The sequence below is a fragment of the Lates calcarifer genome, linkage group LG5 (genome assembly GCF_001640805.2).
Source record: "Lates calcarifer isolate ASB-BC8 linkage group LG5, TLL_Latcal_v3, whole genome shotgun sequence".
NCBI lineage: Eukaryota > Metazoa > Chordata > Actinopteri > Centropomidae > Lates > Lates calcarifer.
In genome coordinates, this window is record NC_066837.1 from 4,946,917 (window position 1) to 4,969,577 (window position 22,661).

Consider the following 22,661-nt stretch of genomic DNA (forward strand, 5'->3'; position numbering starts at 1 on the left):
TAAATAATTACATGACTTTTTTATTTGTACTTCTCATTCATTAACCTCTGCAGACAGAGACAAATCCCCAGGCAAACTTTAGTACTTTAACTTTTATTGTTCAGTATAACATGTCCCATACAATTAGACAGAGGCAGCACTGGGCAAAATTTACCATCTACACAGCTTTAAATTATTGCCTCTTGTATCACAGCCTTAGAGGATGATTCCTTTATGCACAACAGTAATTTGGCCTTTAAGAGCTCTTTGAACCAGGTGAACCTGATTCATGATTTGGTTCTTGAATTACTGCTGTACAAAACAGAGGTATAAAATAATCACCACTAAGGCAAAATGGTTTTGGCAAACACCTGATGAACATCATGACCCATTGTTTCATTACTGGGTAGAGTTGCCAAAGAATGAATTCCAGTTTCACCTGATTCCTAGACTGCTCTCTGGCCACCGTAACATCTGATACAAAGACAAAATTATTCTTCAATCCAATTTCCACATACGCGATTAGTTTGAATGAAAAATACTGCATGAAAAAAGTGAAATCACAGACCTTAAATGACTCATTTTTACTACCATAAATACTATGATATTCCAATGCAACTAACATAGGTAAGAGTGATAAACAAGAGCAAATATGACCTCTAAAATTTATCGCCTAAACAGTTTCCAAGATTTTACAAAAGTTGTGTTTGTAGTAAATATTAGTGTAGTTGCCTTGTGTAAAACTGTGTTGCTAATTGCTGAACATTAACTGTTGTGTGTCTGGTCATTAATTTGTTTGCACCTTCCTGGGAGTTAAATATTTTAGTTGTAATACTTTTTGGGTGAACCACCACATAAAGGTTTGACAACGGTCTATTCACAGAGGTAGTCACTTACTTCTCCTCTTTCAGTTCATGTTGTACAGCCTAAAGTCTTGTACTGTTATAGCACTACTGGCACATATCTGTATGATTTATATAAATACATTATAAGTCGTTTTTGTCTGTTATACACATATTAATTGGAGAGTTATCATCACTCTGTGAGAATTCATCATTCTTCACATGGAATGCAGATTCCTCCTCAGTCTGAATCAGCTCATGTTTTCGTTTGTGGAGCCTCAGGCTTTGTGAGCGGCTGAATCCTCTCCCGCAGATGTCGCAGCCGTATGGCCTCTCTCCCGTGTGAAGCCTGAAATGGTTCTTGAGGCTTGAAGCTCGCGTGAAACTTTTTTCACACTCGGGACAGTCAAACTTCTCCCCAAAGTGGATTTTCTCGTGTTCCCTCAGGCGGCCGGACTGGTTGAAGCTCCTGTCGCACACAGAGCAGTGGTAGGGCCTCTCTCCTGTGTGTGTGAGCCGGTGTCTGTTCATTGCCCCCGAGTGGGCAAAGCTCTTCCCACAGTCCGGGCAAGAGAACGGTTTCTCTCCTGTGTGGACTTTCTGGTGACCTTTGAGCTGACCTTTCTGGGTGAACTGCTTCCCACACAGAGTACACTGATACGGTTTCTCTCCTGAGTGAATTCTCATGTGGATTTGCAGCGCAGACATCTTGTGACAGTCTCTTCCACAGAGCCCACAGCAGTAAGAGCTCTTTGTCAGATTGTTGTTTAACTGTTCCTGCACTGGTGATGATAGCAGGCTGTCTTTTTCACAGTCAGAAACACGATCAGGATCCTCTGCAGACACTGGAAACATAAATGGGGAGAGTTGAAAAATGCTTTTTAGTAAAACTGAACAAAAAATAACTAATATTAAGCCTTTTACTTATTAAAACTTTGTTTTTTAAGGAATTAATCATGATGTAGGATTGAAAGGAAATAAAATGAGATTAAAAAAAGAACAACTAGATGAGTAAAGTCTCAGCCTCAGCATTATTCATTTTACACAGCTGTTTTTAAGTCCTCTTTATGGGTACAATTAGGTACCTTTTTAGAAGCTTAGTCTTCAGCAGCGAGATTAATCAGAGATTAATAAACAATCTAATATAACACTTTATGAAATCCCCAGAAGCCTGAAGAAAAAAACAAATCCCCACTAACCATAAATGCAGGGTTCTCATTTTCAAACTACTCCATCAGAGTAAACTGCAAAAAGACACAGTCACATTCAAATCTCAAAATAACAGAGAGCAATGGTTCTTTCTCAAGGAGACCAGCTGTGGTTATGAGACACACATAACACAAAGACGCCTCCCTGGTAGTATTCTTTGATAAATAAGAATCTAAACATATAAAGTGCCTAAAACTTCTGCACAAGACTGTGTCCTCTCAGGAAGCATCAGGCTGTAGCAGTAAAGTTAATAAAGCAACTTTGTGGTGCTTTTAAGTTTGTGATGGAAAAGAGATTTAGCCATTTCCCTGTTCCAAAGTTTCAGTCTGGACAGAGATCTTAACCAAACTACCCCGAACAAGCATTTTCACACATACTGTTTTCAGAATTACCCAGCTTAGTCTGGACAGAGACTTGGCATATCAGAGGAGTGAAACCATTTAGCAATATATTGTCTCTTTTAAAATACACAGCGCAGAGAAAGAGAAGGTTGGGGTTGAACCAGTGAGATAAAACTATATAATCTTTTATAATAAGCTTGAATCCTGCTCCAGTCATTCAGTGGAACTAGATCCCTGTTCATAACTGTAGTAGAGATAGTTATCCTTATCTTAAATGTGATGAGTAACATTTGCACTCCTTTAGACTCATTTCCTTACTGTTGAGAGGCTCCACTTCTTCCTCCTTTACTGTAATCCTAATTTCTGTGCTGCTCTCCTGCTGCTGCTCTTCAGTTTCCTCTGGCCTGGTACAGTCCTCACTCCCAGACACCTGGTCAGGGGCTTCTTCTATTGGGGAAAACAACCCAACACAGTTAAAATCATCATTAAAAGGCATTCATAAACAAGAAAAAAAATTGTGTTTATGTACCACACAAAGGCTCCTCTTCTTCCTCCTCTTTCACTATTACATTCATTTGTGGACTGGAAGCGGTGTCCTCCTGTCGGCTGTCTGGTTCTCTCTGGTTGTTTTCATACTGAACTGCTTTGTCACAGTTAGGACCCTCTGAAGAACGGGGCTCAACTGGACTGGGTAAATTCTGCCTGCCAGGCACCTAGAAAAACACAAGAACAAATCGAGGCAACAAAAGTGTTATGAGGTTTAAAGACCTACGTGTATAAATGCAAAAGAAAAACTTAAAAAGAAAACTGCTTCCACTTTGACACTGCTGTGTATTGTTGCTACCTCAGAGCTGCTGTTGTCAGACAGGTCTTGCTGGGATGATTCACCAGCTGGAGCTTCGACTGGGTCTGAGATGACACCTGTAACTGCTGCATTTTTGTTCTGCGTACATGACCGTTTGTGGTTTCTGAGAGTTCCTGCTAGTGAGAAGTGCCTCCCACAGTCCGTGCAGGTGTACGGCTTTTCTCCGGTGTGAATCCTGGTGTGTCTCCGAAGCTCTCCAGGAGCGACAAAAGACTTATCACACTGTGTGCAGCTGTAGGGTTTCTCTCCAGTGTGAGTCCGCATGTGTGTTGTCAGCGTCCACTGCTGTGCAAATGTCTTCCCACAGTCAGAGCAGTGGTAGGGTGTAATGCCGGTATGGAGACGCTCATGCCTCACAAGTGTACCCGACAAGGCAAACCGTTTGTCACAGAACGAGCACTGGTAAGGCCTCTCCCCAGTGTGAGTCCTCTGATGATCTCTCAGCTCAGCTGCTGAGTTACAGCTCTTCTCACAGTCCGAACATGGAAACTTCTTCCTGGTAAAGCCAGCAACGACCTCAGAGTGCATCGCCTCTAAGTGTGTTTTCAGGTGCCAGTGACGAGAAAAGCTCTTCAGGCAGATGGAGCAGTGATACGGCCGCTCGCCAGTGTGTGTCCGCCGGTGTAGCCGGAGCTCCCCCTGGCTGGCAAATCGTTTCTCACAGAAAGTGCATGGGAATGGCTTCTCCCCAGTGTGGACCCTTTCATGGATCATGAGAAGCCCCTTCTCTGGAAAACGCTTCTCACACATGGAGCAGGGGAAAGGCCTCTCTCCTGAGTGAGTGCGTAGGTGGCGCTGAAGTTTAGAGGCGTAAGGGAAGTCTTTGCCACACACTGAGCAGCTGTGAAGAGACGGCGGTTTTTCATTCTCAGTCAGATCAAATGTCTTTGAGGGAGCCTCAGCAATTCCAATACCAGGGACAGCGCTCTCTCCTGTGTGAACACAAAGACAAGAACAACACTATATAGGAAAACAGTAACAAAAAACCTTCTTAAAACAAGAAATCCCTGAGCATATGGTATTGGCAAGGCTCAGTTACCATGAGGAACAGTTCCTGAGGATGTGATAGTGTGTCCAGTAACTGCACATATTCTTTCATCCATGACTGTTTATTAACTATTAGAATTATGTGCATCAGTTAACTGAAGTTGGATGGATTTAAATGTTCTTTACAGATTTATGTTTTTATCATTTAAAAAGTTACTTATCATTTACTCTATTTTTCCTGTCACTCAGTGAGCAGTAAACTTTGCTGTTGCAATTTTTATTTACTCACTGAGATCTGAGAAATCCACCTCCTCCCCATCAGAGTTGATCAGACCTCCTATTTCTTGCTGATCTTCCTCGGCGAGGATCACAGCTGGTCCAAAGTCGTCTGGGTTTTCAGAGCCCATCTCTCAAATATACAACCTTGTACATGTGAACAATCAAGAGTCAGTAAACAGACATTCAATATGCAATTAATGAATGTACATACAGCAAAACATGGCCACAAGTTTCCAGTTGTGGCAGACAAGTGAGCATCCACTGCCTGTTGTGGACTCTTTGGACTACTATAGGCAAACACTGATCTAACATTGGCTCTCACATTCATGAGGTGCAGTGAGAAATAATAACTATGTGTTAGTGTCACACTGCAAGAGACTACCAAATCCATCTGTTTGGGGAATACATTCAACATGTGGCTACAATTTTATAAACATAACACTAGCATTTTGTGCTAAATGGTTTCTGGTCTCAAAAACATCAGTCCAGCTCAAAAAGATGCAATTACACTTTCCTTAATTTATTAGTATCTCCCAGATTTTATATTAAAGATAAAGAATTTTATCAGAAGTATTTCATAACATTTATGACAAGCTTGCAGCAGTGATGTGGATGAATTATATCAGTGGTTTAAGATATTTTTATGACTCAGTGAGCCCTACAAAACAATTCATCACGCTATTTAAACCAAGAAGTGCTTTAGAGCAAACGATTTATTGATTTATCTGTTAGTCAACTAACAGAATATCAATCTGAAACTCTTTCGAGAAAGATTGATTCTTTGTCATTTTTCAAGCAAATATTCCAAACATTTACTGATTAAAGCCTCTCAGATGTGATGATTTGCTGCTTTACTTTGCCATGTCCAAATGTAAACTGAATATCTGGGGGTTTGGGGCATTTGGTCACATAAAACTATTAATCTTCATAATTTTGTGCTTTGGTAAATTACAATATTATCATTACTGATCGAGCTTCTTTCTGATGAACTGCAGATAAATCAATGATGAAAATAACTGTTACTTGCAGCTCTAGTGAGCTTTATCTCTTTATGTTGCAATCATTTATGAAAAATAATCCACCCAAAGATTCATTCAGTGACTGTGGCTGTCTTTCATATTTTATTTGTGTTCAGCATTAGATTTTCAGCCTCCAGCAGCAGATCTCAATGGGGACAGTAAGGGGTGGGAAAGTATTCTTGTCACTGGTCCCTTTCCACAGGGTGTGATAGGAGGAGGGGGTCAGCTAAACAACAGTGTCTCCTCCCTGGAAGACATCCATTGTCCTGCTCGAGGACACTTCAGCAGAGCGGATGCTTTGTTTTGACGGGGCTTTGAACCTGCCCGGGCCTTTGGAGCTGAAGGACAGTCCACCTTAAGACGCCTTCACAATTAAGACTCATAACTAACAACTACTCAGGGGCAGCACTGTTGCTTATGAAATTATGTTGCAGTGTCAACTATCAAAATAATTTCATGTGCTTCCAATGGGATTTAAATGTTCAGGGCAAGCACATCTTATCGTGCATCAGCAGTGAGCAGCTCGGCTAGCTCAGTAGCATTAGCTAAGAGGGACTCATTTTTGCTCCATGCATTTAAATGTAAATACTTGTGATTTAAGTTTGTCAGCAATCCGGTTTGACTAACCTGTTGGTATTTATGCAGCGGTAATAAAAGCCATTACATCAGGAGCACACGCACACTGCAGCAGACATCAGTGTTTGACCTCTGAATGAGTCTCTGTCGTGATGTGACCAGCGCTCTGGTCAACGACCACCTCAGAGAAACTGTTATTAGCCAGCTAGCCACAGACATGGCGTTCACTAGCTCTGATTATCTTAGCAATTAGCTAACGATTAGCTCCACTAAACTACAGTAACAAATAACGAAGATATGTTCTGACAGATTCACCATCGAGTCCAATGTGAAGATAAAAACTCTGCTGCAAATTTCACCTCCGCTCGTCTAACACTCGCTAACTTAGCTAGCTAACAACAGACAATAGACATTTTGACCAACCTCAGCATAGATTTTTCCCTCAGGTAAAAAGTAGTCGCTCGAAAGAAGTTTATTGAAACGACTTGGCAATATGACTACTTCTCTCTCATTTTCATGCCCAATGTGCTCAACTAGCGTGCCTATTTAATGTCGACCAACTCATGAGTTAAGTTAAATAAGCGTTTGGATCTGATGATAACCTCTCTAGCTTTAGCGGCTAGCCATCAACATTCAACGTAAAAACTTCCGGTTGGCTTTTAAACCACAATAAAAGCCCCAGTATTATAACGCCTTACAGTTAAGTTTTATTTTCTTAGATATCAGATAAATAACGCTCACACAAATTAAGACTACTCAAACTGTAAAAATAATAATAAGAAGAAGAAGAAGAAGAAGGAGAAGAAGAAGAAGTCAAAGTCTAAGAAGAAGAAGAAGAAATGTAGTAGAGTAAAAAGTATACATCGGTATAAAATGGAAATACTCAAGTAAAATACATCAAAATTATACTTATAAATGTCCTTACTTTCCACAACAGTCCTGGAGTCAAACACTGTAAACAAAGCATGAAGGTTCAAAACCTCTTTTGTTTTGATGATGCTGGATTTTTCAGGCTTGTTGGACTGGTTGGAAATACTGCGTCAGAACACACTCCTCCTGGAGGAACTAGAGAACATGGCTGAGGAATAAAAATCATTTGGGCTACTCTGCTTACTGACACCTAGAACAATTTACAATACTGAGCAGTGATGGATGGATGGATAATGCTGAAAGACAATGTCTGGCTCCTGACGAGAGGCAGGAGGTGCACATCAGGAAAAAAAATGTGGTGTGAGACAATACCTTTTCACAGTAGTAACTCTAAGGTGTTAAACACAGGTGTGAATAAGAACATTATTATCTCTTATTGCAGGAAGTACAGGAACAGAACCACAGTTAATGTTATTACATCCACCTGTGTTTTTCCAGCTATAACAAGTCAAAAAGTCTTCTAAAAGCATTTTGATGTTAACAAAGGCATCAATAGGCAGGAAAAGGAAACAGGCAGGTCTAAATATTTCTATAAAACTTAATATATTAATATATTATTAACCTTAATATATTATGCTAAAAACACACTTTTTGGGGGCAGCTTCAAAAGATATGACACAAAAACTTTAGGAACCAATACTTCAGTTAATAAAATACAGTCCCTACAATGACACTGGTAACACTGATATTATGGTCCTGCTACATGGTCATAATAATCCAATGCATAAGGAATATTATAATTATGTATTAAGATACAAAAAACAAACAAACATATTAGGCAATGTTGCATGTGAAATATATTTTAAAATACAGGATGTTGTGATCTGTGGAGTCAAATTATTAGATGAAATCAAGTCTGGCCCACAGTCACGATCAAGTGAATCAAAAAGAGAAACACACAGAAAATCATTAACAATGACTCACAATATTATGATTTATTTTCTTCAATGCTATGGTCCAATACAAGTAACATTAGAACAGACTGTAATAATTCTGTATGCCGTACTATCACATGACTATTACAATATTCCTTGGCCAATCACTGCAGTTATTTGAAAGATATTTATTTAACTTCACATAGTAATAAATGGGTAAAGTGTAGTAAATGTAGTTAGTTTGTATGTCTGTTCAGATTACTATAAATTTCCCAGATCACATTAATGTTTATTTACCACTAACAGCTGCTGTTTTGGTCTCCCCAGAGGTTTTGTTGGTAGTTTTGGCTTCTTGTTGTGAACGGTCAGATGTGCTTGATAACCTTGAGAGTAATAGAAGCACTTGCCACATTTCTCACAAGTATACGGTTTCTCTCCAGTGTGAACTCTCATGTGAACTTTCAGAGTATATGCTCTGGAGTAGCTTTTACCACAGATAGAGCAGAGATGAGGCCGCTCTCCTGTGTGAGTCTTAAGGTGCCCGTCGAGGTGGGAGGATTGTGAAAACGACCTCCCACACTGATCACAGTGAAAGTTCTTCTCTCCAGTGTGTCTCAACTGGTGTTTTTTAAGTGATTCTGCGGTGACGAAGCTCTTTCCACACTCTGAACAGTGGAAAAGTGAATCTCCAGTGTGAATGCGCTTATGTAATTTAAAATAATATTCGTTTTTGAAAGTCTTGGCACAGTCAGGACACTCGTAAGGCTTTTTGTGAGTCTCTCTGTGTTCTTCCAGCTGTTGTTTCTGAGGGAAGTCCATTCCACAATCCCCACATACATGAACTGCAACAGAAGATTCCTTAGGAGGAGTCGTCTCTTTAACTAACGTCCAATTTGGCAGCTCTCCTGTGAGAAAAACAAACACATGTATAGTCATTGTCGGACAGTTCTGCACTGTTAAGGCACAGTCACACCAGCATTTAAAATAAACATATGGAATAAAATGTCAGGGTGGAGTAAAAGGCATAGTACAAAGAAAATAGAGAGGATCTTAGAGGTTGTATCGCAGTTGTGTCTGGAGACTGTGGATGTTTCTGTCTAGGTTTCAGAATCATTACACTGCTACTGATTAATATTTTTGAATTTGTATATACTATGCCCTTAAAGTCAGGTTACACCAGAAAGTGGTCCAACAATTGAGAAATATGTGGATCTTAAAGCTTGGTGACTGCTTGTAGATCTAGGTGGTAAACTGCTTATTGCCCTATTTAGTTCTAGTTAGAGCAAGCTGTACATTCGGTAACACATGCCTGTGGTATATACACACACACCCACCCGCAGGTAAAAACTCCTTGTTGTTTCTGACCTTTGTGAACTTTCATGTGTGTTTTGAGGTTTCCGCTCTGGGTGAATCCTCGTCCACATATGAAGCACTTAAACGGTCTTTTTCCTGAGTGGATCACAAGGTGTCGCTGCAGATGGTGGTTGTGAGCGAAAACTCTTCCACAGGTCGGACAGTCGTACTTCTTCTTGGGTCTTCGTTGCTCCTGGTATCGTTTTGGCTCCACTGAAGACTTTTCCTGAAGCTGTTCATGGAAGCGTTGCTGATCCTCAGGCTCTTGCTTTATTTCAGTTTGTACTGAAGAAGAGAAAAATCACAAGCGGGGATAAGTATGGCAAGGTAACGAGTCTGATGGGATAAATCTATTAATACTTATTTTTATATTCAACGGTGTATCAGTACCTCAGTTTGTGGAGAAACTGCTCATAGGTTACATTTTAATCCCCTAAATGACAGATCTACAGATACAACCAGCCCACAGATCCCTGGCGCAGAGGCCGAACCACAGCTCACCTCCGAAATCCATCGTTGTCAGCTTTCTCTAGTACAGTTTAAGGCGATGGTTCTCAAAAAGCCATGGCAAAAGGTTCGGAGAACCAATGTTGTCTTTGGTCCACGTGGTAATACAACAACGTAAAGCAAACAAGAACGTGGAAAAAGTCCGAAAAAAGGAAGGTATCCGGTTCCAGACACCGTTCACCGACAGCCGTCTTCCACCGACGCGGTACCGGTGCCCTCTCTACAACCGGTTCCACGCATTTCCACCGAAAACAGTCCGGTGCCGGTGCACTGCTCCATAGAATTCCTGGACCAAAAGTTGTGACGTATGACGTCACTGACTGTGGGAGGGGCGAGGAGCAACCGTAAAAAATTATCCGCCAGATTCTATTTATATCATCTGTTTGTATATCATCTTGTATTTTTTCGCAAGATGTCTGTACATTTATTTCCAAATACACTGTTTTTTAAGTTTACCTTTCTTATGATAATGTATTATTTGGTTTTGTTTTACTCGCCCCTCTACCAAAGCAAATATCAGCAATTTGATTTGAATACTTGCAAAATATCGTGTTCATAAATTTGAGTTTCCAATCATAAACAACCCTTTTCAAATTTTGAGAACGAAATAAAACAACACAGAGCATCTATCCTATAATCTAAAAAAAAAAAAAAAAAAAAAAAAAAAAAAAAAGCGATAAAAGCCTTGCATTGTACTGTGTACAACGTTTTTGTGAGCTGATCTATTATTTCTGTCGGTGTTCTGATCCCCTAGCAATTCCTACTCATGTATTTCCTGTATGTTTACCATTCTCTTTATTGATACAATTTAAAATAGAGGGAAACAATTAGAAATTATCCGCTATTTTGAGAAAACATGCGCGATTATGTCTACATATCTGATATGAATGCTGTTCGCGGTCGCTACACGCAGGCAACCTTCAAACGCAAGATGTAATGACTTTAAAAGTAAATTTATAAAAAGCAAGCAGTACGTAGTTGCGTTCGATCAGCCATGATTTCTTTCGAACGGATGTGATTCCAACTTCCGTTACGTAACTTTCGTCTTCTTGTGACGTTAATTGGCGGCTGTCAAACAAGGAATTGGTGCATTACCGCCACCAACTGGTATGGCGTGTGGTCTACGTAACGTTCCGTTATTGTCTATCTGCCACAACCAAAGTTCAAAGAATATGATCAAGTATTACAGGCTGTAAATGAGTGTAACTGATGTGGATTTGATACCACCTCCTATGCTAGATGATTAATAAAACTTTCTTTCTCTATGGTTTTACTTGGTAAAATATTTAAAATGTTCCAGTTCACTGTTGTTATTCTGGTTTTGAATTGAGGGGACACAGTGAAATCAATCCCATTAAGTGTGATGCGATATCAAGTATTTAAGCTGATGATTTTAAATGTAAAAAGCACCAAAGTAATGACAAAACTGAAAGAAGATACACAACTTTTTTTTGGTTACAAGAAACCCATTTATCACAAGAGAAATGGGGCCAATTATAATCACATCAACCAAAACATAGGAAAGGATATAGAAGGATGGTCCACTTACCCAGTGGATTTCAGCAAAGAAATAAATGCGGTGAAAATGAAAAATTTGAATCTTTGCCAGTGAGATGCTACCAAAACAACCGAAATAGAAAAAAAATGGATAAGTTAGTATCTAGATTTATTTGGGGAGGGAATAAAGCTGGAGTCTGAGTTATTAGGATATACATTTTCAGGACGTGTTCCATTTCATACCAAGTAAATATAACTAAAGAAGTGCTGAAGGAAGATAATTACTTGATCAAAATTCTACTCACAGCTGGTAGGGAGGCTATTACAAGAAGCAATAAATTATTTATTCTCTAAGAGTTTAAGTTTAGAAATAAAGACATGGCAGTGTATGATTTCTACTGACAATGGAAATTACTGCATAAGAGCTTTAATAAGCAAACAGTAGCCAAAATAACATTCTGAATTGTAAAATGTAACCCCCTGTTTGGAGTTGTAGGTTCTGATGTTGGTTACTTGTTTTATTTTTGAATGTACCACATAAAAACAATAAGCTCAATACAAGTAACAATAGAGCAGACTGTACACCATATACTTTTCGATCATGATTCCTGCCATACATTTTCCAAATGACATTATTGTTTATTTACCACTAACAGCTCCTGTTTTGGTCTCCCCCGAGGTTTTGTTGGTAGTTTTGGCTTCTTGTTGTGAACAGTCAGATGTGCTTGATAACCTGGAGAGTAATAGAAGCCCTTGCCACATTTCTCACAAGTATATGGTTTCTCTCCAGTGTGAACTCTCATGTGAACTTTCAGAGTATATGCTCTAGAGTAACTTTTACCACAGACTGGGCAGAGATAAGGCCGCTCTCCTGTGTGAGTTTTGAGGTGCACGTCAAGGTGAGTGGATTGTGTAAACGACCTCCCACACTGATCACAATGGAAATTCCTCTCTCCAGTGTGTCTCAACAGGTGTTTTTTAAGTGCATCTGCTGTAACGCAGCTCTTTCCACACTCTGAGCAGAGGAAAGGTGAATCTCCAGTGTGAATGCGCTTATGTAATTTGAAATAATATTCATTTTTGAAAGTCTTGGCACAGTCAGGACACTCGTAAGGCTTTTTGTGAGTCTCTTTGTGTTCTTCCAGCTGTTGTCTCTGGGGAAAGTCCATTCCACAATCCCCACATACATGAAATGTCACAGGAGGTTTTTCAGGAGTCGCCGCCTCTTTAACTAATGTCCATTTTGGTAACTCTCCTGTTTGAAAAACAGACACATTTATAGCTGTTATTGTTGGACAGTTTAGGGCATAGCATATGAAAATTTAAAAAATATTAGTCAATAATTTCTACACAGAAGTCAAAACAACACTTTTGAACATAAAATACTGTAGTGTAAACATGATTTGATCTACATGATTTATCTTTATTCAACTGGGAAGAACAATTAAGCTACAGGTATTATTAAGGTAAAGCTTAGAAGATTTTACTGAAAGACACATGACCACAAGGCTGTGTATAAAAAAGAAAAAAGGTGTCACTAGGACAACAGCTCCTTGTTGTTTCTGACCTTTGTGAACTTTCATGTGTGTTTTGAGGTTTCCGCTCTGAGTGAATCCTCGTCCACATATGAAGCACTTAAATGGTCTTTTTCCTGAGTGGATCACAAGGTGTCGCTGCAGACAGGTTCTGAGAGAGAAAACTCTTCCACAGGTTGGACAAGCATGTTTCTTCTTGGGTCTGCGTGGCTCCTGGTATTGTTTTGGCTCTACTGAGGGTTTTTCCTGAGATTGTTCATCGAAGCATTGTTCATCCTCAGGTTCTTGCTTTATTTCAGTTTCTCCTGGGGAAGAAAAAAAAAAATCACAAGCTAGTGTAAATATGCTGCTGCTTATAAATTAAATGCTAATCCCCGAAATGACAGATCTACAGATACAACCAGCACACAGATTCCTGGCCCAGAAGTCAAACCCCAGCTCACCTTCGAGATCCATCGTTGTCGACTTTCTCCAGAACAGTGTTAAGGTGATGGTTCTCAAAAAGCCATGGCAAAAGAAAATCCAATTCGAAGAATGAATGCTGTCCTTTGGCTTCGTGGTAATACAACATAAAGGAAAGAGCAGCGCTAAAAGTGTCCTGAAATAGGAAGGTGTCCAATTCCATACACCGTTCACTAGCAGCCCTTTTCCACCGACGCGGTATAGGGGCCTATTCTAGAGCCGGTTCCATACATTTGTTTTCCACCGAAAACAGTCCGGTGCCGGTTCCCTGCTCCACAAAACTCCTGGTCCAAAAGTTGTAACAAATGATGTCAGTGGCCGTGGAAGGAGATATCGCACTAAATTCTTCGTCAGTTTCTGTTTAAATCGTCCATTTGGTTTTGACGTTGTACTTTCTGAATTGTCTCCTTCCTGTGATAATGTATAGTTTGTCTTTTTACTCACCCTTACGCCCTTCCCTGTCAGTGTTCTGATTCCCTGGTATTAACTCTTCGTGTATTCTCTGTATGCTTACCGTGCTAATAACTGAGACATTTAAAACAAGAAAAAGAAATTCTCCGCCATTTTAAAGAAAACATGAGAAATTATGTTCACATATCTGTCATGAATGCTGTTCGCGGTCGCTACACGCAGGGCAACCTAAATGTGACGACTTTAAAAGCAGATTTATAAAAAGCAAGCAGGTAGAATTCTGTCAGCCATGATTTCGCTCCAACGGAAATGACCCCGAGTTCCGCTACGTAACGTTCTTCTTCTTGTGACGTTCAGTGGCGGTTGACAAACAACGAACTGTTGCATTACCGCCACCAACTGGAATGGAGTGTGGACTACGTAAGGTTCGGATACTGAACGTTAATATTACGTAGTCGAATGGATATGCACACATTCATAGACAAGTGTGTCTGTCACAATCCAGGTTTAAAGAATATCAGATATTACAGTATATAGGTGAGCATAATTTCATACAGCCTTCTATGCTAGATGACTGAGAGAGACTAACAAAATATTAGAACTAGAATGTGTAAATTGACCCATATAGAACAGGCCTTTTCTTGGAGTTAGGCTTTCTCCCACAACTTGAAAAAGAAAGCCAGAGTCTGATACACTATACTCCGATTTTTAGGACATATTTCTATATAACCCAGGTCAGGCCGTTAGTGAACTGGTGTGAAGACAGCTTTAATGGAAAGAGATTGAGACATATATCCCTAAGACGACAAGCAAGCTGGCAACATTGTAGCCAATCATACACATATCTTCTGGTGTCACCCAAAACCAGTCTGAGATATTATCCATTTTATACCTGGTAAAGAAGTGCTGAAGGAAGATAATTACTTGGTCAAAATTCTTCTCACAGCTGGGAGGGAGGCTATTACAAGAAGCTGGCCTGAAACAGACCTGCCCAGATGTGGACAATGGTTAGATATAGTACAGGATTTGTGATGGAGAAAATGACTTATTCTCTGAGTGAAGGAAGATGAGTTTAACAGAAAATGGGAAAATTGGATTAAGTTTAGAAGTAAAGCCATGGCTGTGTATGATTTCTACTGATAGCAACGGAAATTACCGTATAAAAGTTTTAATAAGCACAAGCCAAAATAACGTTATGAGTTGTAAAATGTAATCCTTACTTTCTAGTTGTAGGTTCTGATGTTAGTTACTTGTTTTATTTTTGAATGTACAACATAAAAGCAATTAAGACAAAAGTGGGGAAAAAACCCACAGAAGTCCAATACAAGTAACAATAGAGCAGAGTGTACACCATATACTTTTCTATCACATATGATTCCTGCCATACATTTTCCATATGACATTATTGTTTATTTACCACTAACAGCTCCTGTTTTGGTCTCCCCCGAGGTTTTGATGGTAGTTTTGGCTTCTTGTCGTGAATCTTAAGATGCGTTCGATAACCTTGAGAGTAATAGAAGCACTTGCCACATTTCTCACAAGTATACGGTTTCTCTCCAGTGTGAACTCTCATGTGAACTTTCAGGTCACATGCTTTGGAGTAGCTTTTACCACAGATAGAGCAGAGATGAGGCCGCTCTCCTGTGTGAGTTTTGAGGTGGACGTTGAGGATGGAGGATTGTGAAAACGACCTCCCACACTGATCACAGTAAAAGTTCTTCTCTCCAGTGTGTCTCAACTGGTGTTTTTTAAGTGCATCTGCTGTAACGCAGCTCTTTCCACACTCTGAGCAGAGGAAAGGTGAATCTCCAGTGTGAATGCGCTTATGTAATTTAAAGTAATATTCATTTTTGAAAGTCTTGGCACAGTCAGGACACTCGTAAGGCTTTTTGTGAGTCTCTCTGTGTTCTTCCAGCTGTTGTTTCTGAGGGAAGTCCATTCCACAATCCCCACATACATGAACTGCAACAGAAGATTCTTCAGGAGTCGTCGTCTCTTTAACTAACGTCCAATTTGGCAGCTCTCCTGTGAGAAAAACAAACACATGTATAGTCATTGTCGGACAGTTCTGCACTGTTAAGGCACAGTCACACCAGCATTTAAAACAAGATTAGGTCAAAAACTAGTATATGGCTGGACCACCCTTTATCTGTTTAGCTCTTTTCTACTCTGTGCTCTCATATACAGTATTTTAATACATTATTATACATTATTACATGTTTGTTTCTGTTGTCAGACGGTGGAGCAGGCAGGTGTCACTAGGACAACAGCTCCTTGTTGTTTCTGACCTTTGTGAACTTTCATGTGTGTTTTGAGGTTTCCGCTCTGGGTGAAACCTCGTCCACATATGAAGCACTTAAACGGTCTTTTTCCTGAGTGGATCACAAGGTGTCGCTGCAGAGCAGTATTGTGGGCAAAAACTCTTCCACAGGCCGGACAGTCGTACTTCTTCTTGGGTCTGCGTGGCTCCTGGTATTGTTTAGGCTCCGCAGGCAGCTTTTCCTGCGGCTGTTCATGGGAGCTTTGCTCATCTACAGGTTCTGGCCTTATTGGAGTTTCTCCTGAAGAAATGAAATCACAGGCTTGTGTAAATATGGCAAAGCCATGAGTGCAGTGAATGTACCGTGCATAGTCCCTGTTGAATAAACTATTAACATCAAATTTAATATCATTCTCATTTCAGCCTGTCTCACCTTTAGCTGCTGGGCTGTGATCCTGGCCCTGTGTTGCAGGTGTCTGTTCTTCATGTTCTTTCACCTCTCCAGTCCTCTTGCTCAAATGTATTTTCTTTGATGTACTGTTATGTGAGTGATGTGAGCTGAGACTCAGCTCTGAAGGTGCTGGTACAGAGGAAGTCCCAGAGGGCCAGGAGGGCTGTCCTGCTGGACAGCTCTCCTCAAAGTGCTCCTGCTCCTGTGATCATGAGGTATTCAATTATCATCATGTCTCTGCGTTACATTTCATTTCAAACCAAACACTGTAAAAAGTTCAATGCAGTTATCACATCTTTCTTCAACACTCACAATGATTACAGAGGAAATTACTGTATTACCCATATTCATTTTCTTCAGTCAATTTCAAAGGCACATAACTTATAATGATGACAGCATCCCACCTCATAAAAAACAAGTCTGCAATCTGTTTGAAAAGACTGATACTATAAAAACTATTTAGATTTATTAAGCAACTGATACATAATGAGAAAGATTCAAGTGATTATTGTAGTTATTGTGATCCGGCATCTCTTACCGCCGCGCCTCTGAGGTGGGCCCTGAAGGCGACGCTCCCTCCTGTTGGACTACAGTACGTATCTTGACCCTCTGCTGCTCTCCAGGCAGACGTATCTGGGTTTTGGTCCCACAAACCAACTGCTGTATTATGACAATAATTCCACCTGGATGTCTGAAAAACATAAAGCAATGATGAATGTGACGTCCATCAACAGACAGGAAGTTAATTTTAACAAATACAGGATTCAGTTTCTCAGACCTGGTTGTGGTTCTCTGCAGGATGATTTTCTTGGTTCCCGAGCTGATGAGGAGACCTGTTTCCTGTATCAACAAATGATTAATATTTGTCATATTATAGCCACTAGTTAGGTTACACAGCACATATTAATATTTTAGTGACTACCTCAAAGAGTCTGTGACTTTTGAAATATTTCATCACTTGTGTTATTACTTCAGCTGACATAAATCCACACATATCATGCTAGCATATTAGCATGCTAACCTCAGTGGAAGAAAAGAAGTGATAGAAATAGAAGCAACACAAGAGTCAACAATGGCGTTGCTTTCCACCACTGGAGACAGCTCTTGGCAAATTTAAGGAATGAAGTTTGATGCTGAACTTGCAATGTTTCTCCTGGACTAGTAAGTAAACAGCTGTTAATACTAACGGTGGCTATGCAGCATTAGCAACACTTACAAACGGCTCCTTTAAAGATAAAACATCTCTTTAGAATCAGGTTACGTGGTTATCCTACACAGGCTCTGGTTTAGAAAAGCAAGTCAGTTAATCCACACACCTACCGAGGTCAGGAGGCTCCCAGGTCAGGTCCTCTCCATCTGAATCAGGCGGAGCGCTTTGTGAGATCTTCTTGCGCCTGTCTGACTTCCTGGGACTCCCCAGCAGTCTGGGTCTGCCGAGCTGCCTGGTTGGTCCTATGGGTTTGGCACTATGAGTTTTTTTATGGTTGTTGAAGCCTTGCCTGTAGTAGAAACTCTTCCCACACTTGTCGCACTGGTACGGCTTCTCTCCTGTATGAACTCTGAGGTGAACTTTAAGCTCTTCAGCCCTGGCGTAACATTTACCACAGATGGAGCACAGATGAGGCCTCTCTCCAGAGTGAGTCACGTAGTGTGCTCTCAGAGTAGATTCTTGCTTGAATCTTTTTCCACATTTAATGCATGCGAATGGTTTCTCTCCTGTGTGATCTCGCATGTGGTTCTCTAGTCCCTTTGAGCTCTGGAAACCTTTATCACACTGGGAACACTGGTAGGGCTTCAGGCCCTCATGCCCGACTTCATGTTCTTTTAATTTCTGCATATACATGAATCTCTTGCCACACTGTGCACAGGAAAATGGTTTCTTTGATTCATGGGCTTGCTTCAAGTGCTCTTCTAATACTTGTTTATCTGAAAATTGTGTCCAACACAAATGACAGAAGCAGATTTCCAGTGATGACTGAGCCTCTTCAGTCTGAGGGGAACCCTTCTCTGATGCTGACATGCTGGTGAATTTCCCTGTTGGAAAAAAAGATAAGCTAATATACCCTTAAAGTTGCAATTATCGATACTTATATATAGACAATGGAACAAATTACCATGTGTAATGTGCAGGCAGTCGCTTGTGATGATGAACCCACACAGTTATCACTCCACTCACTTACTGTTATGGTTTTACAGCTCACAACTTTGCTGTTTTGGGTCACTCTTGACCGTCTTGTCATGTTTACAGAAGGTCAAGGTCTCATAAAGTAGCGATTTTCAGCCCAAAAAGCTCAGATAAACACCCCCAATCTAGCTTGTGAACATAGTGGATACAGAGTTTTTTCAGGAGTTAGCGGAGACCAAAAACAGAGCTAAAGGAGATTTATATTTGCCAAATGACCACTGTGTGCTTATGTGCTTTGTAGATATCTACCTCACTTTGTCTTTTTTTGTCGTAAACAGACATGAATAAGACAAATAATGTCGAGCTCTGTGTTCTCACCTTTGTGAACCTTTTGGTGTGTTTTGAGGTTTCCAATCTGTGTGAAACCTCTCCCACACAAAGGGCACTTGTATGGTTTGTTCCCTGTGTGAATAATGACGTGTCGTTTTAGTGAGGCACTCGTAGGGAACTGCTTCCTACATGCTGGACAAATAAACATCTTTGGAGCTCTGCGCTCCTCTTCGCAATCCACAGCCGCCGCAGGACCCGGGTGGTGTATCCTCCGGTGAACCCTCAAGTTTCGGTTGGCTTTAAATGTCTGTCCACAGTCGCAGCACTTGTGAATCTGGTGTTTGCCATGCTTCTGTCTCAGGTGACGATCTCTGGCGTATGCGCTCTGGAACTCCTTGCTGCACTCTGTGCAGCTGAAGAGCTCCACAGCCTTAGGTTTCATTAGACATTTCCTGGGTGTCGTGTTCACAGAATGGTTAGTTCTAGGGGTGCTTGGCGTGGCCGTGTGCACATCACAGGGTAATGAAACATCAGGAGCATTACCTGTGTGGAGCAAAGAAACTGGTAGATGCACAAATCAATAAGACATAAACTGAAGTATTGATATGCTGTCTCTTTTATTTTAATGTTGGACATAGTAGTCTTCTCATTTTTTGCTTTTATTTGCTGAGATTTCTACTTCTATGGTTTCTGCCTCTATTCCAACACAACAGATATTATTTCTGATGCTGACAACATTGAGAAATTACATTTAAAAACATTAATCTCGGCATCTGCCTCTATAAACACTGCTCACAGCAAGGTCACTGACTTTTCCCAAATCACCAGCATATTGTCTTATGGTAAAAGTAACCTGCTCCTGGGTTTGTTTTTCAAATAAATAATATTTTTTACAGCTTTGAGCAGCATAAACTAAATTACACTGACCTCTACTGCACCGAGGTTCAGAAACAAATCTCGTAAGTGAATAAAACAAGTATGGCTCTATACCAGAGGTGGGAAGTGACACTAGATTTACCGCCTCACAGTTGTACGCCTACACCAATCACCAGTCCAGTTTCAGTTAATTAACATGCAAATTCTTGAGTGTTTTGTGGGGTCACAGCAGCCTTGACCTTTGACCAGCAAATCTTAATCAATTCATCCTTGAGTTCAAATGAATGTGTGCTGATTTTTAAGGGATTTCTTTGAGGTGCTCCTGAAATATTGTGTTCACAAGGACAAAAACACGTTTTGTGAGGTAACAGTGAACATGACCTTTGACCACCAGTCTAATCAATGTTCATGAGAATGGGACAGACGGGTAGCCAACCCAAAAACATAATGCCTCCAGCTGTTGCCAGCGCATAGGCATAAAAATAAGTTGCTTTAAAATCAGAAGCACTTTTAACTATTACTTTAACAGATCTATAATACTATAATAAAATACTTCTCTTGGTGTGAGAGCTTTTTTTCACCTTCAGGCTTTCAGGTACTGAGACATCATCTTGTTTTTCCTACAACTGAATCAACTCACCAGCAGAACTCCTCTCCAGAGGTGACGTGTCTGAGCTGATGGGAGCTCGGGCAGTCTCCACTCCCTCCAGAGCTACTGCACCTTCCTTGCCTTCAGCTGACCATCTGTGTATACGGAGGTGCTCCTTCAATTGGTCCTTCCGAGAGAATCTTTTGTTACACACTGGGCAAGTAAAGGGTTTCTCTTTGGTATGGGTTAGAAAGTGTCTCTTCAGCCTGTTCATGAAATTAAAACTTTTCTCACACTGTGAACATTTGTGAGGTTTGTTTCCATGGTGAGTCCTCAGGTGTCGCTGCAGAGCTCTGCTGTTCAGGAATTTCTCACCACACATTTGGCAGCAGCAAGATTGGTCCACACGTCTATCCTGCTGCTGATCATCAGTGTGGTGCACATCAGAAATGTCTCCTACAGTAAAACATGGATACATTTGGTTTTTAGAAAGAAATGACAAGTTATTAGCTCAAAAAGCAGAACTATTTCCACTTACCAGAGTTAGCAGGATCCCATTCTAACTCCTCTCCCCCTGAGTTGATCAAAACGCAGGCTGTCTTTTCTTCCTCTTGCACCTTCGTCATGGCAGCAGTCTTTTTAGTGTGCATTTTCATATGAGACTTAACATGTCTCATCAGAAGAACATTCATACCACACACAGGGCAGAAGAAAGGCTTCTCATTAGTGTTTCAAAAAAGGTAAACCACTTCCAAAAGTAGATACATTTGGAAGGCTTGACTCCTCTGTGGTGTCTCGTAGTGTGTTGGCACAGATGACTTTGAGTTTTACATTTTGTCTTTACAAATTCAACTAAAATGCTTTCCGTCTTTGTGGATCTCCTGGGGTTGTTCAGGTTTCTCTGCAGCAGTGCGATTATTGTTGTTGCCAGAACCGAGTGTGAATCCTCCTGCAGTCTCATCTACAACCTCAGAAGTTGCTCTATTCTCTTCATCTGCAGTGAAACTATGTCACATTTAGCCTTGGTTATGCTCTGATCTCCATGCAGAGGACTTGGGTAAATGATTGATCAGATGTGGTTCCACATTGACAGGGGACAGCTTGGCCAGGGCATTCACAGGACAATTCCTAAGAGAGAGTAAACACTGTATGAAACTGTAAAAGAGAATCTAGACTTGAAACAAACCAAAGGCATATTCAGACTGATAGAATTCCTTTGAATTTCCTTTGTGTCTCTGCTTTTGTTACATAGTGATAATATAGTTTTAAGTATTAGAACCAAGCTTAACGTCTGGAGAGTAGGGCAGGGTTGTTTTTCAAGTAAAAGCTGTGAAACACATTCTTCGGTTCCAGCTTCCCAAAAAGACAGGATGTGCTGCATCTCTTCAGGTGTCACCTTCAGGTAATGTACAACTTAAAATCATCAATGATTAGCCATTGAAATGTTAAAGGATAACTCTGGCATTTTTTGAACCTGGGCCTGAACTTTTTCCCATGTTTTTAGGGGTAAATGATTGATAGGGACAAAAATCTTTGGAATCAATGCAGTTTTGAGCAAGAACGATGCACCAAGCCACTATGAGCAACTGCTGCAGTGTGACCTGAGGTGGCTACAAAAACAATGTAGGCTGATTATAATAGTAAAGGAAAATAAATAAATTATACAGTTTCTTTCTTATTGCCTACAATTCCACAAACTATCAGGGGCGTAATTTAGATACACACTGTCTGATCACAAATAAACATCATAATAAACTTGGGCACATGCAAAAACTTAAAGAGATTTTAATCTTCTAGCCTATGAAAGTTGCCTGGCTCCCACAGTGGCAATTGTCCATGTCAAAGTAGATCCGCTAAAGTGCTTGTCTCTGCCACTGACTGGTGTTTTTCTAAAGCAAAGATCTCCACACATCTTCTACTGGAGTACCATGTTACAGTACAATATTATAAAATAACATGGTGCATAAACATATGTGATTATGCTCATTAAGCTCTAAGCATGAGCACGTAATGTAATGTAAATATTTATCACTTGCAGTGTGAATGTAAACTGCATCATGTCATCGTGCTGTTCAAATTAAAATTGTCTCTACGATTGTGTTTTTATTGGTTTTAATGACAAAACCTGCGTTGAGCTGCAACTGTAAACCAGACAACCTAACAACGCAGTCTCTTCTCTGCTCTGCTGAGTTACTGTCAGGTAAAGAAGTTGGCATGCTGCTACGAAAACACTCACTCTTTGCTATTGGACAGCTGGCTAACGGCTAGCTAGCATGTTGCACTAACTCAACCTCTGTGGGCAAATTTATAAAACTCATTCTCATTCGTGTTGGATAAAAATCACGACGTTAGCTTTAACTCAC

General features: G+C 40.4%; 4 protein-coding genes across 10 annotated transcripts; all 4 read right to left on the reverse strand.

The window, feature by feature from the left end:
• Positions 1-77: 77 nt before the first annotated feature.
• LOC108887207 (gastrula zinc finger protein XlCGF57.1) lies at positions 78-6,736 on the reverse strand. 3 transcript variants are annotated; one of them, XM_051070432.1, is made up of 7 exons: positions 6,521-6,736; positions 4,513-4,646; positions 3,216-4,168; positions 2,901-3,084; positions 2,690-2,818; positions 2,021-2,065; positions 1,528-1,666 (listed from the first exon to the last, which is right to left on the reverse strand). In XM_051070432.1, the coding sequence occupies exons 2-6, from the start codon at positions 4,628-4,630 to the stop codon at positions 2,043-2,045; spliced, it is 1,407 nt and encodes a 468-aa protein (XP_050926389.1). In that variant the 5' UTR covers positions 4,631-4,646; positions 6,521-6,736; the 3' UTR covers positions 1,528-1,666; positions 2,021-2,042. The 3 variants fall into 3 exon arrangements, with proteins under 3 accessions (XP_018538012.1, XP_018538011.1, XP_050926389.1); XM_018682496.2 differs by lacking the exon at positions 2,021-2,065 and having other exon boundaries at positions 78-1,666; XM_018682495.2 differs by lacking the exon at positions 2,021-2,065 and having other exon boundaries at positions 78-1,666; positions 6,149-6,736.
• Positions 6,737-7,936: 1,200 nt separating this feature from the next.
• Positions 7,937-10,965, reverse strand: LOC127142450 (zinc finger protein 239). Of its 3 annotated transcripts, none has more exons than XM_051070434.1 (3): positions 9,757-10,957; positions 9,268-9,540; positions 7,937-8,807 (listed from the first exon to the last, which is right to left on the reverse strand). In XM_051070434.1, the coding sequence occupies exons 1-3, from the start codon at positions 9,767-9,769 to the stop codon at positions 8,185-8,187; spliced, it is 909 nt and encodes a 302-aa protein (XP_050926391.1). In that variant the 5' UTR covers positions 9,770-10,957; the 3' UTR covers positions 7,937-8,184. The 3 variants fall into 3 exon arrangements, 2 of the variants coding, with proteins under 2 accessions (XP_050926391.1, XP_050926392.1); XR_007813206.1 differs by having other exon boundaries at positions 8,659-8,807; positions 9,646-9,778; XM_051070435.1 differs by having other exon boundaries at positions 8,668-8,807; positions 9,237-9,540; positions 9,757-10,965.
• A 705-nt stretch (positions 10,966-11,670) lies between these two features.
• LOC108887208 (zinc finger protein 239) lies at positions 11,671-14,010 on the reverse strand. The gene is made up of 3 exons (XM_051070433.1): positions 13,238-14,010; positions 12,827-13,099; positions 11,671-12,514 (listed from the first exon to the last, which is right to left on the reverse strand). The coding sequence occupies exons 1-3, from the start codon at positions 13,248-13,250 to the stop codon at positions 11,892-11,894; spliced, it is 909 nt and encodes a 302-aa protein (XP_050926390.1). The 5' UTR covers positions 13,251-14,010; the 3' UTR covers positions 11,671-11,891.
• An 891-nt stretch (positions 14,011-14,901) lies between these two features.
• LOC127138994 (zinc finger protein 585A) lies at positions 14,902-20,990 on the reverse strand. 3 transcript variants are annotated; one of them, XM_051070427.1, is made up of 9 exons: positions 20,837-20,990; positions 20,350-20,754; positions 18,882-19,376; positions 17,699-18,412; positions 17,157-17,218; positions 16,917-17,069; positions 16,361-16,580; positions 15,956-16,228; positions 14,902-15,692 (listed from the first exon to the last, which is right to left on the reverse strand). In XM_051070427.1, the coding sequence occupies exons 1-9, from the start codon at positions 20,988-20,990 to the stop codon at positions 15,070-15,072; spliced, it is 3,099 nt and encodes a 1,032-aa protein (XP_050926384.1). In that variant the 3' UTR covers positions 14,902-15,069. The 3 variants fall into 3 exon arrangements, with proteins under 3 accessions (XP_050926384.1, XP_050926383.1, XP_050926385.1); XM_051070426.1 differs by having other exon boundaries at positions 18,882-19,394; XM_051070428.1 differs by having other exon boundaries at positions 15,554-15,692; positions 15,884-16,228; positions 18,882-19,394.
• Positions 20,991-22,661: the final 1,671 nt, after the last annotated feature.

Excerpts from the sequence above, each read along its gene's own strand:
- LOC108887207 (XM_018682496.2), bottom strand. The coding sequence starts at position 4,630 with ATGGGCTCTGAAAACCCAGACGACTTTGGACCAGCTGTGATCCTCGCC. Across the intron at positions 2,819-2,900 it reads AGAAGAGGAGCCTTTGTGTG|AAGAAGCCCCTGACCAGGTG; the intron begins GTACATAAACAC and ends TTTCCCCAATAG. Across the intron at positions 1,667-2,689 it reads AGAAGTGGAGCCTCTCAACA|TGTCTGCAGAGGATCCTGAT; the intron begins GTAAGGAAATGA and ends TTATGTTTCCAG.
- LOC108887208 (XM_051070433.1), bottom strand. Across the intron at positions 12,515-12,826 it reads ACACATGAAAGTTCACAAAG|GAGAGTTACCAAAATGGACA; the intron begins GTCAGAAACAAC and ends TTTTTCAAACAG.
- LOC127142450 (XM_051070434.1), bottom strand. Across the intron at positions 8,808-9,267 it reads ACACATGAAAGTTCACAAAG|GAGAGCTGCCAAATTGGACG; the intron begins GTCAGAAACAAC and ends TTTTTCTCACAG.
- LOC127138994 (XM_051070426.1), bottom strand. The coding sequence starts at position 20,990 with ATGAATGTTCTTCTGATGAGACATGTTAAGTCTCATATGAAAATGCAC. Across the intron at positions 20,755-20,836 it reads ATGGGATCCTGCTAACTCTG|GAGACATTTCTGATGTGCAC; the intron begins GTAAGTGGAAAT and ends GTTTTACTGTAG. Across the intron at positions 17,070-17,156 it reads CTGCAGAGAACCACAACCAG|ACATCCAGGTGGAATTATTG; the intron begins GTCTGAGAAACT and ends TATGTTTTTCAG.